The sequence below is a fragment of the Limanda limanda genome, chromosome 11 (assembly GCF_963576545.1).
Source record: "Limanda limanda chromosome 11, fLimLim1.1, whole genome shotgun sequence".
NCBI classification, from domain to species: domain Eukaryota; kingdom Metazoa; phylum Chordata; class Actinopteri; order Pleuronectiformes; family Pleuronectidae; genus Limanda; species Limanda limanda.
Window position 1 is genome coordinate 4,311,908 of NC_083646.1, and position 12,583 is coordinate 4,324,490.

The 12,583-nt window shown below is 45.9% G+C and overlaps 1 protein-coding gene across 1 annotated transcript in view; it reads left to right on the forward strand.

The window, feature by feature from the left end:
* Positions 1 to 5,316, forward strand: part of bbs9 (Bardet-Biedl syndrome 9) — a 175,074-nt gene extending 169,758 nt beyond the window's left edge. The window contains exon 22 of the mRNA XM_061081696.1: positions 4,943 to 5,316. Coding sequence (XP_060937679.1) covers positions 4,943 to 5,310 — 368 coding nt within the window. The 3' untranslated portion in view covers positions 5,311 to 5,316. The remainder of the gene's footprint in view (positions 1 to 4,942) is intronic.
* Positions 5,317 to 12,583: the final 7,267 nt, after the last annotated feature.

The window sequence follows — 12,583 nt, forward strand, 5'->3', positions numbered from 1 at the left end:
TGAAAGCAGCTTTTCCCACGTTCTTGAACACACACTCAAAAACACACACTCTTAAACACACACTAAACCACAGATCCAATCAGTCAGATTCCCTCTCTCTCTCTCTCTCTGTCCCTCACACACACACTGCAGAGTGGATTCTGTAAACCAGTCGGTCTCAGCTGCAGCCTCCTGCATGCTGATTGGTCGGGCATGCGGGCGATCTGTGCGGCCGCCTCTGTTTTGACTCCGGCTGCGTGCAGATGAACCCGAGCTGCGATCTGCCGCTGACACGCGAGTTCAGGCAGAACGTCGGCTTTGAACTCGCAGCTGATAGCGTCTCTGTCCTGATCTAATCCACACCAGGACTTTTGTTGCTGTGGTTTGAGTCTTTGTCCCACGAGGAACAAACAAGTGTTGCCCTCTAAACTCCAGGGAGATGAAGCGCTCTGATAGGTCGACAGCAGAGAGTCTCGTTGTCGGGGGCGACTGCTCTTTGGAAATGGAACGGCACGATTTTTGTCTTAAGCAGATTTAGTGAAACAAAACATGATGTTTATCAATTTAAAGACATTATGTCTGTTGTATTTTATCTCTACTGCCGTTCTATGCATTTATGTTTCCAAACCATGGATTCTAAATATATATGGATTAATATCTATAGACAGAAAAACACATTCACATATTTTAATTCACTCTTTGAACTGTGAGAAGAACCCGTCACCGACAAAGAGGAAATAGAGAAACTAAGATTCAAACCCCAAATAGTTTTCACTTTGAAACAGTAGTTTTAACAACCGGTCATTTTACATTAATATTTGGTTAAGACAGAATGTCAAATTTAAAATGTCCATTTCGAGGTCGACGTGTCCATGACGACCACAGAGAGAAAATCAATCTTCATGTTTCCAGTCGGTTCAGAGCAGCAGCCTTTACTCACACACTTTTCCTATGGACAGTTTACCATGGGAGTTGAACCAGCAACCACAAACCCAAACCTGAGTAATACGTTTACACAAAATCTGATTCCATGACAGACAGAATAATAATCATACAGCTGAGGTGAAGTTACCACAGTTGGACTAATAAACCGTCTCCTTTCAAATCCAACTGTTCTGGAATGAAGACGGAAACGTGGAAGGAAGTTACAGGGAACCAGTAAACACACCACAGTGGTGTCACTGGGCCTGTGCATGGGAGGGGGGGGGAGGAGGGAGTTCCCAACACAGTCTTGTGTGTTCCTGAAAATGAAACACCTCCTCAGTTTCCTGTGGATCCAGACGCGGCTGCAGCAGATCCACGTGGGATTCCACCGGCTGCTGTGGTCGTCTGAAAGCCAGCAGGCGTTTCCAGGTAGCGCCGGTCCCATGTGACCAGGGCTTAGAGTCACATGGTTTGTTCAGAGAAGACGTGAAGCAGCGGCCGCGCTCTGTTTAGTCTACAGATTTCCACTTTGTTAGTTTGTTGAATTAACAAACTGACAAGATGTGACCTGACCCCGTTGGATTTCCGTACAGGAGGGAAGCTGCCATCTTGTCTTACAACGTCAATGTTTGTCGACCCTTTGCCACCGATCCCCCGAGAACACGGCTGCATTTTAGTTTCTGCTACTATGTTGAGAAAAGAAAACGGAGGAGGGGACGATGGCTTCTCTGGGAAACTGGTCTGGACTTGGAGTCTATACAGATCTGAGTTCTGACATGAGAACGTGCTGCATCAGTCTGTCAGATCTCATATTCACCAGGACCTTCTGTCATCAACAGGTCTAAAGGAAAAACAAATTCCACCTCTGAGAACTGAAGCTTGATATTTATCAGTTTATCATAAATAACTCTAAAGAAAACACAAATACTGATTTAAGATTTTTTTACGTAAATATAATAATAAAAGTACATATTTTCTGCAGTTTTTTCTCTGTCAAACTAAACACAACATTTAAACTTCTATTAACAATAAACAGATGAAAACTGTGACAGTAGAAAAGTTTGAAGACGAATTAGAGGATGTGAGTTGAGGGCGTCTCTAGAGGAGCTGTCCGTTCAGCACCACAAGACAACACCAGATCAAAACAGCAACAAGAAATATTATAATAATATAAGTTATATTATTATATAATTCAGATCTTTCAGATGCTTCACCAAGGACGAGTTTCAGACGATGTTCAGACAAACTGACTCTGACATTTGAGTTCTCACTTCGAGGAAACTGTCTGGAGCTCAGTGCAGATCTGAAAGCTGCTCCACACACACACACAGACACACACACACACACACACTATGTGTTACTTCAGCTGCTGAGACGTGATGTGCAGACAGAGGTGTGTGTGTGCATGTGTGTGTGTGTGTGTGTGTGTGTGGTGACCAGACAGTTAGCATCCAGCCAGGATCAGACTGTCGCTAGCGGATTAGCACATTCACATACGCTAATGTCACGATCACTGACACACACTTCAGAGCACTGATTCTCCGACACACACACATATACACACACACACACACACACACACAGACACACACACACACACACGTCTGAAGTTTTATACACTCACTGCCTCAGTTTACAGCCTGGACACAGACACGCCCTCATTCAGCCTCTTTCATGTCTGATTGTAAAAGCAGTGAGGCAGCGAGCGAGCGAGAGAGAGAGAGAGAGAGAGAGAGAGAGAGAGAGCATTTGCATGTCAATGTGTAAATTTACACATTTTACACAAACACTTTGTGGTCGTCTTATTGTGCGTTTGTGCTCTAAAATGACTTGTTCTCACTCGTTCTGTTTGTGCACTTACCTATTTTTGTCGTGTGTGAAATTGTGTGAGTTTTGTGCATTCTGCTTTGGTGCATGTGTGTGTGTCAGAGAGTATGTTCATGTGTGTGTGTCTCTTTGTATTGACTGTGGATTTGTGTGTCCTGGTCAGATGAGGAAAACCAGTGGATTGATGAGTCTTATTAAACTCATTTAATATATTTAATTAAAGCAGTTGATGCACAAACCTCGTCCGTGTTGGTTTCCCTCTCGGTCCCGTGTGAGTCGGCTGTTTGTTCCCAGCCTCCACGTTCTTCTTCTGCTGCTTTCAGATCAGAACCGAGACTTCGGCTCCGTCTCAGTTTCATAACTCCAGCGTCTCAGTCTCTTTGAAAGGAGGAAGCTGATTGGTTCTTATCAGTCACGACTCGAATCGCTCCAGGAAAAGAAATCCCTGCTCTCACTTTTCACCCCGGCTGTATTCGTTGTATTTTGTGTAACTTAGCAACCAGGACACAATCCACTTCTTGCTTCTTGTTTACACCACATCACCAGTGGATATACATGAGCGTGTGAGCCAGTTTTCAAGTGTTATTATGGACAGAGATTATTTCTGGTAAGACGCTGAAACACTCGTCTGGACGGAGACTCTTTCATTCTCAAATTAAAACGCATCCGTGTGGACGTGGCCTTAGAAACAAAGGAAACAAAACACTCGTGAATCGTTACCACATTCAAATGTTTCCCATTTCTCCGTCTTCCTCTGTTCAGCTCGGACCACATGTCCGACCCCCCCCCCCCCTTGCTGAGAGTCACGGATTCAGATCAGAAGCTGAATGAGTTTCACCACCAACCAAACATTTAACCAACGTTAACCAAATCTAAATGTCCCCTAATTAGAAACGTGTCCAAACTTCACCATGAAATTTTAAGTGCCAGCTCATTGAAGTCAGACACACACACACACACACACACACACACACACACACACACTCACAGACACACACACACACACACACACACACACACACACACACAAAATGGACTCTCTCTCTCTCTTTCCAAGCCCTAGACGATGAGCCGTCTGATTAGAGATTCTCTCTGGAGTCTGTGAACATGCGCACACACACGCACACTCACACACACTAACACACACACACACACACACTCTGCAGCCCCGCCTCCTGCAGATTGGAGCGGCTCTCTGATAAGATGATAACAGGACCTGTTGTCTGCCAACAATGAGACACACGTCTTATCTCCATGAGAACAGAGAGGCTTCACAGACTGGAGACTACAGACTGGTATCTCAGTGTGTGTGTGTGCGTGTGTGTCCCTGTGTGTGTGTTAGTGTGTGTGTGTGTGTGGGGGGGGGGGTCCTTTAGCTAAGTGGGGGTCCTTTGTCATGCAACAGGTGCTGTTGTCACTCAATTTGTCTCGATGCTTAAGATCAGTCCGTTAAAAGAAGAAAAGAAAACACAGCTGACGTCACTTAATCCTCGTTCTCTCGCTCGTGATGAACAGATTCATCTGAAGCTTCAGTTCGTTCACGTCCGACCTGATGCTCCTCAACGTCTCCTCATTGCTCCTCAACGTCTCCTCAACGTCTCCTCATTGCTCCTCAAGGTCTCCTCAACGTCTCCTCAACGTCTCCTCAACGTCTCCTCATTGCTCCTCAAGGTCTCCTCAACGTCTCCTCCACTGGAGCTCAGTCTGCATCCGTCTGTCCCGTCTGCTGGTCGGAGGCGGATCAGACCTGGTGTCCACGTCCGTCCTGAGACATCTGATCCCAAGTCCAGCTCTAGGTTCACACTTAGTCCTGAATGTGTCTCCAGTCAACACTTGGGATCTGATCTGACCTCCCTGCTCTTTATGCAATAAACAGGACTCTGCTTTGTATTCAAAGAGCGGGTTAAAAACAATAAGTAACAAACGATCATGTCTGTTTATTTACTGGAAGTTTAATGCACATCAATAGGTTCAGATAAACAAGTTCACCTGGTTTCACGTTTCTATCCCTGGAAGTTGGACTCAATATCGAAGTTCTACTGCAAAGTCAATTAGCACCTCTTAAGGAACCTAACCTTTTTAGAAGTGGACGAGTCTGAACATCTCAACCTTCCAGTGTCAATGAAGAATCCTGAGCTGTTTAAAGACTATGAATGATCCCATTAACTAATTGAAGTGTATTCATGGTCTTTTATTCTCTTTTCTCATTCAGATAAAGACTCTAAAGAGAAGAAAGAAGTGTCCAAGGAGCCGTCAGCGTCCAGCGTGACCGAGGAAGCAGGAGGCGCAGAGGAGCCCGTCAAGGAGGCGAAAAAGGAGAAGAAGGAGTCGTCCAAGGAGAAGAAGGAGTCGAAGAAGGAGTCGAGCAAAGAGGCCAAAGAGCCCAAAGAGGAGGCGAAGAAAGAGCCGAAGAAGGAGTCTTCATCCTCAAAGGAGAAGAAGGAGTCGTCTAAAGAGAAGAAGGAAAAGGACAAGGAAGGGAAGGAGGCCAGCAAGGAACCAGGGGACAAGAAAGTGACCAAGAAGTCTTCTGTAAAAGTGAAAGAGAAGAAGAAGGAGCCGGAGGTGGAGGACGGCTGAGAGAAGTGAGGTCACATGACCTTCACACACACACACACGTGAATAAACAACATGATACACGTCCAAACATCATACAGATACATATACATACGTGTGTATACAGAACACGTAAACATACACAAGGTCAACAACACACATGCACATGTGAAGTGTAAACAGATATTTACATGTAAATATCTTCAGTCAAGGCCACAGATCTCAGTAGCCAAGCAATTTCCTCCCAGACGCATATTTACAGTAATAACTGATCCACAGACACACACACACACACACACACACACACACACACACACACACACACACACACACACACACACACACACACACCACATCCAGTAGTTCTGGTGTGTGGGCATCGACTGGCTGTGGTGAGGTCTGAGCCCAGGAGAGGAGGACGAAGGCCAAACCCTCCTCCTCCTCCTCTTCCTCATCTTCCTCCTCCTCCTCCTCTTTCTCCTCCTCGGACGTTCTGCTGACCCTCTCCTTCCTCCTTCCTCCTCTTCCTCCTCTTCCTCCTCTTCCTCCTCTTCCTCCTCCTTCCTCCTCCTTCCTCCTCCTTCCTCCTCCTTCCTCCTCCTGGTCCTCCTCCTCCTCAGACGTTCTGCTGACTCTCTCCTTCCTCCTCCTCCTCCTCCTCCTCCTCCTCCTCCTCCTCCTCCTCCTCCTCCTCCTCCTCCTCCTCCTCCTCCTCCTCCTCCTCCTCCTCCTCCTCCTCCTCCTCCTCGGAGGTTCTGCTGACTCTCTCCTCCTCTCCCTCCTCCTCCTCCTCCTCCTCCTCTTCCTCGGACGTTCTGCTGACTCTCTCCTTCCTCCCTCCTCCTCCTCCTCTTCCTCCTCCTCCTCCTCCTCCTCCTCCTCCTCCTCCTCCTCCTCCTCCTCCTCCTCGGACGTTCTGCTGACTCTCTCCTTCCTCCCTCCTCCTCCTCTTCCTCCTCTTCCTCCTCCTTCCTCCTTCCTCCTTCCTCCTTCCTCCTTCCTCCTTCCTCCTTCCTCCTTCCTCCTTCCTCCTTCCTCCTCCTTCTTCCTCCTCCTGGTCCTCCTCCTCCTCATCGGAGGTTCTCCTGACTCTCTCCTCCTCTCCCTCCTCTTCCTCGGACGTTCTGCTGACTCTCTCCTTCCTCCTCCTCCTCGGACGTTTTGCTGACTCTCTCCTTCCTCCTCCCTCCTCCTCCTCCTCCTCTTCCTCGGACGTTCTGCTGACTCTCCTTCATCCTCCTCCTCCTCCTCCTCCTCCTCTTCCTCGGACGTTCTGCTGACTCTCTCCTTCCTCCTCCCTCCTCCTCCTCCTGGTCTTCGCGCTCCGGCAGCAGTCGAACCCGCAGCCCTGCGCCTCCTCTAATCCCTGTCAGGCCCCAAACCACCCCCCCGCCCACGCTCACCCCTGGATGTGATGTCAGTCCCGCCCTCTCGCCGGAGCCTCCCCCGCCTCACCGCTCAGAATAAACGCCGGCCACCGCGTCCAGCTGCCCGGCGGCTTCCGGGTGAATCGAGGCCACATCCTGCAGCCACCTCCACCGCCCCCCCACTCTGGAGTCTGCCAGTCAGCTTGTGTTTTCTTTATGTTTTATGGTCTGGGACGCTCGAGGACACGCGGCGGCCGGGGGACACGGACTCGCAGCTTCAGGGTCAGAACCTGAGACCGGTTCCGTGCGGTGGAAACCAACAGGGCGTGTCCTGGAAACAGCTCGGTGGCGATCAGGAGAAGAGAAGAAGAATCCACGGGTTCAACACCCGGCGTCTTTCCAGATCATCTTCTAGAGCCTGAGGAAGAGGAGGCTCGTGTGTTAGAGGAATGTTTAAAAGATTTGGGTTGAAACGATTTGTCAACGTAAAAGCAAAGATCAAGTCGGAGGAGGAACTGAGTCTCTGTGTCAAATAATGTTAAAGGAGACGTTTGATGTTTTATTTTGTGAATCTAAAAGTCAATCAATCAATCAATTAATCAATCAATCAACATTAGATCATGTTAACAACTCCATTGAATTGAACCTGAATACGAAACGTCTCCGTTAACATTTCAGTTCGTTTAAATTATATCAAAGAAACACAATCAAGCATCAACACTGACAAATAGTGAAAGTTGACATCAGATGTCCGATCAGACGGTTTGATTGAATATTGATTTAATTCACTTTCTGTTTCAGTTCTTGTGTTTAGACTACATATGATTTTTAGAAGACGAGCTTCGGCCCTTGACGTCCGGAGACGGATTTCATGAAAGACGTGTAGTTTGGACAGAAGGTCGAGTTTCGAATCTGCACTGACACACAAACCTGGTTTTCAGATGTGTCCTTTAGATTCTCTGACCTTTGACCCTGATCTAGTTGGTTGTATTCCTTGTATTTTCTTTTTTTTTAATGTTTTTAGAATTTAAATACTTTGGACTTTTACCACGAGAGAAAATAAACCTGAACATGCATCCTTCCAGAGGTTCCCCCCCCCCGAACACTGTACATCTCCTCTGTTCCACGATGCGTTGGATGTTGTGTAGAGCAGGTTGTGTACTGTTGTGTTAGATGCTCAGATGTTCCAGCTCCTTGGATTCTCCTTTTGAGGCCAATCTTCATCCCAACAGGAGAAACTCTGCTCTTCAATCTCACTGAGGACTTGGTCAGACGTCTGCAGCCTGAAGAGAATCAAACAAGGACTTTGAGAACGAAATAAACGTTATTTATAAAATATTTAGTAATAAAATGATCGAAGCTTTGTGTTGGTGCTGACTTTGTGTGTCTGTTCTGTTTCACCCACTTTATTCTCCGATGTGATAGTTGATGAAATAACCTGCTGGTTTTATTATTTACCAGAAGACTTCCTCTGAAAGTTTCCATCTTCTGTGTGAGGTCCTCATCTTCTGCACTAAAGCTGTGAGTAAATCACAGTGACAGGTACAAGTCTGAAGTTCCCACAGACCGACACATCTCATTACCTCGTGAGCGCAAACAGGAAACTGTAAGTGATGACATGAAGTCTGTGGTTTGTAAACAACGATGCGTATTAAAACCAAAACGTAGAAGTGTGGACGCAGCCTGATATCAGCTGACATCAGATGAAGAGAATTCAACAGTCAGATTGTTCCACAGACACTGAACTGAACTGAAGGAGGTGAATGTGTGAACACAAATGTCCGAGCACGAGTCTCTGGAGTTTCTTTCTAGGTCTGGGCCCCGAGTGTAAATTCAGCAGGAAGTCTGGAGAAGGTGTGAGGATGATGCTTCTAACACACGACACAAAAATACATAAAGAAAACAAATATCTCAGGATGAAAACCTGGAGCCACACACAGGAGAAGACGTTAAGAGAGTTTTTGGTTATAAGAGCTGTAAACTAAATTTTAGTTTGAGCAGAGAATCGTTGTGAATGTATTAAGGGAAAAGTGTCTGGACCCAAGTCTGAATATGATGATGAACCTTGAACCCTCTTCACACTCTGTGGTTCTTCCACTCAGGTTTCCCAGTGCTCACTCTCACTTTCTCCTTCTGGACGATCAGGACGAACCTGTGGCTGGTTTACAGCCGACTCCTCGTGTTTCTGGTCCCATGTCTCTGGTTCTCAGAGACGTTACCTGTCCATTGTTAACACAGTGAATCCAGTGGGAACATAACCAGACTATATTTGATAAAACAAGCTTTACACAGAAAAACAACGTCCATCGTTTTTTCAGATTTGTCTTTTTTGAATATCATTTTAACAACCTCTTTTTTCCCAGAGTAGTAAAAGCCCCAAATCTTCCTGTTCCCTCGTCACTGAAATCCACAGATTCTTTCATTTCCCTGCAGACGACTCGTAGAAACCCGTCGAACACTTGTCACGTCGGAGCACAGCACTCGGCCTGACGGCTTTTGAAGTGAGTATTTGTTTTAGTCCTTTCTGTTCTCTCGGCCTCTTGAGGAAAACGTCTCCTGCAGATCGAGTAACGGAGCGAAAGCAGAGCGGCCGCAGCTTCACGGTGAGCACGTGGAGGAGGAGGAGCTACAGATCCAGTTTCACACTCAAACTCGTCTTCCTCAGCATCTACGTTTCTGTCACGCTAAAAGATTTTCGTTTGACTCTCAGGTTTAATCTGCTTCTGATCCCTCATCGCTACGTCTCTCTCTTCTCCACCGAAACTCTCTCCATCAAACTTTACCTCCTCTTCTCCTCTTCTTATTTTTCCAATCTCCGTTCTCCGTTTCCTCTCCAACGAACTCTTCCTTCTTCTTTCATCAGCTCCTTTAACTTTCACCGTTTCCTCCTCTTTCCCAGCGCTCCATCCCTCCGTCTATCAACTCTCACAAATCACCGGCCTCTCTCCGTTGTTTTCTTTCCTCTTCCAGTTCGCTTGTCGATCTCTTATCCTCCCACCGGATCTTTTCCTGGGAGAATACGTTTTTTTAAAGATCTCAGGAACTTTACCGTCTTTGTCCACCAGAGGAACGAACGTGGTCCAACTCTCCACCTCCGGCCGCTGTTCCAGCTCTGAACTAAATCCAAGGGCCACAAATAGTTTGAGATATTTTCCATATTTGTGTAAAAATAAATAAACACGTCTGATTGGTCGAACCCGAGCTGAGTGTTGCACAACCGCTTACAAAGAGAAAAGGTCTCACCGAGCCGACTGAGTCCCAGACGACCCGATCAGACGGAGGTGAAACGTCTCTCAGAAGATTCAGACGTGTTGGGTTCGATCCGCTCGAGGACGTGTTGTCATTCCTGCTGATTACAGTTGTCACAATCGGTTCAGTCGTCCCGGTGAGTTCGGCTCGGCCCCTGAACGCTGCTGTGTGAAGTTCTCTGAGCCGAGTGGAGTCCGACGGAATTGGCCGAGGAAACTGTAAACATCACCTCTGAGTCCGAGGCCTCTTGAATATCCAACTCAGCCGACTGTGTCCTAGAAACACAGCGATAAGAACGACATGTAGAAGTTTGATCCATTTGAATTTGTGTTTTTCTGTAACTGCTCCTGGTGTTATTAGTTTGTGTAGTTGTGTGGTTGTGTAGTTGGTAATGTTTGTTGTGTGTTTTCTCTGTTTTCTCCTGCTGTTTTCAGGTGTGAATCTAAATGAGACTTTCTTCATGAATAGAGATTAAACTCAAGAACTTTCAGGCTCTGGAGGACGTTCTCAGAATCTAGACTTTCTCTTTCTCTGGATGTCCTCTAGGTTTCTCCACATCTTCAACTCGCCCACTCACTCACGGTGAATCCTGCTGATCTCCTGCTCTCACGTCGACTCATTCGGACGTTCAGAGTTTGTCCTCTCACTGGAGAAGATCCAGAGATTCTCTGTAGTTCAGTGCACGTCTGGAAATGTTTGTAAAACTGAACAGACCAGCGACTAATGCACATTTGAGCCACAACAGAAAGACACACCCATGGTCATTTCTCCTCCACATTTGTGTTTCCCCATTAAACTAGTTCTTCATTATTATTTCTCTCCTTCTCTCTCTCCTTCTCTTTGTTTTCCTTCTCTCTCTTCTCTCTCCTCCAGAACTTCACTGTCTTCCTTTTCAATCCCTTCTTTGTGTTTTTTATAAACGCGTCTCTAAAACCTTTTCACACTTTATTATTTTTCCTCCTCAGTCACGTCCTTCACGCCTCGCTGCAGTAAAGCAGCTCTGATGTGAGGATCTGCTCACACCCAGCAGTTAAACACATCACACAACAATACAACACAATGCTTGTGTAATAAAAGCAGCGTTTTGGATTCAGACGCTGAGGAGCAGCCGGCTCAGTGTGGTTTTATTTTAGAGCTTATTTCTGTCTCTGGGGGTTTTAAGGCGTAAACAAGCTGGATTAGATAATTGCCGCATCCTTTTACTCGCGCTGCAGATTTGTATCGTCAGCAGCGTTTCGCCTCTGAAGTGGCTCGGATTTCGTTTTTGTGCGAACAATACTGATCTCACGTTTTGATCCCAGAGGAAAATTACAAGAAATTATATTTGGTTTCCTTGGCAACGCAGCTACATGATGATTTGTGGCCTAAGTGCTGTCACAACGGAGAGAATGTACATCACATGGTTTTTCTTGTTCTACTGGTATCTTTCATATTCATCTGTTTCCTGAGGTTCAAGCTTTGGTTTAATTCTCCTCTTGTCCAAATACTCAAAATTTAGAATTCACTACATGGCAGGTAAGTTGGGAGCTGTTGAGGTTTATGTTGTATAAAACATAACAGGACATATATTAACTGTCAGGTAGAGAAAGACACTATTTAGTCTCTAAATTAACAAATGTCACATAAATTTGTATAAGTTTGTTGCGTTATTGCTCCAAAAAAAAGGCTTTGGACAAATAAACGGTTTGATTTTTGGAAAATATTAAATAATTTCAGTGTCACAAAAATCTGAGAGAAAATTTCAATGATTTAAAAGTTTGTTTCAAGTTAATAAACTCTGTGTTACGTTGAATTAAACCTGGAAATATGAAATTCATTCACCAAGGTGATATTGAACCTCCTCACAGTGAGTGTCACCAGTCGTTCGACTTCACAGGAGAATGAAACCTCCAGAGTCACTTCAGGTAAAAAGCTTAACGTGGTTTAATGACGATAAACAACATCTTCCAGCGTTTAAAGCAGGTGAGTTTGATTTTACGTTTAACTTTTCATGAAGTTTGTCAGTGTGCTGAGTGACACAGTTTCCTGAGAACCAGACTCTCCTCAGGTAACGTGTTTAAACTCCGTCCAGATTCACTTGTAGCTCGACTCCTCGGTGAGACGCTTGTAAAAAGCAGGAGAGTGTGATGGACCCCAGACCTCCCACCCTCACCCAGCAGCTCCCCTGCTTCTGAGAGAGAGACGTGGAAAACTCCTCTTTACATCCTGAAGTACAAACCCCCCGCCCCCCCCCCCCCAACGCCCACAGTCCCTCGTCTGCTCTCGTGTTTCCAGGGAGTTCTCGTCTCGTGAAGAGCAGAAAAAAAGCTCATTAAAAAAGCTCCATAAACGTCTCAGATATCTGCAGTTCATGTTTTTACAGCGGATGTAAAACTCAAACAATTACATGACACAATTAGTGTTTTTTACTGTGTAGCTCCGCCCCCTCCTCTGCTGCAGTAAAACATGTTTAGCTTCTTCAATAAGACGTATTTTTCATAAACGCAGATCAGATTTAAGTTTAGTTTTTGTTGCACTGGCTCCGGTTCGGTTGTTTCAGACTCTTGAAGGGATGAGAACTCCACTTAAGTGTCATAGAATTAATAAGTGACAACACAAATATCCGAGTGAGTTGCTCCAGAGATTCTCAGCAGTTTTTCCCGTCAGATTTCTCGTGAATACTCCAACGAATGTCCAATCGA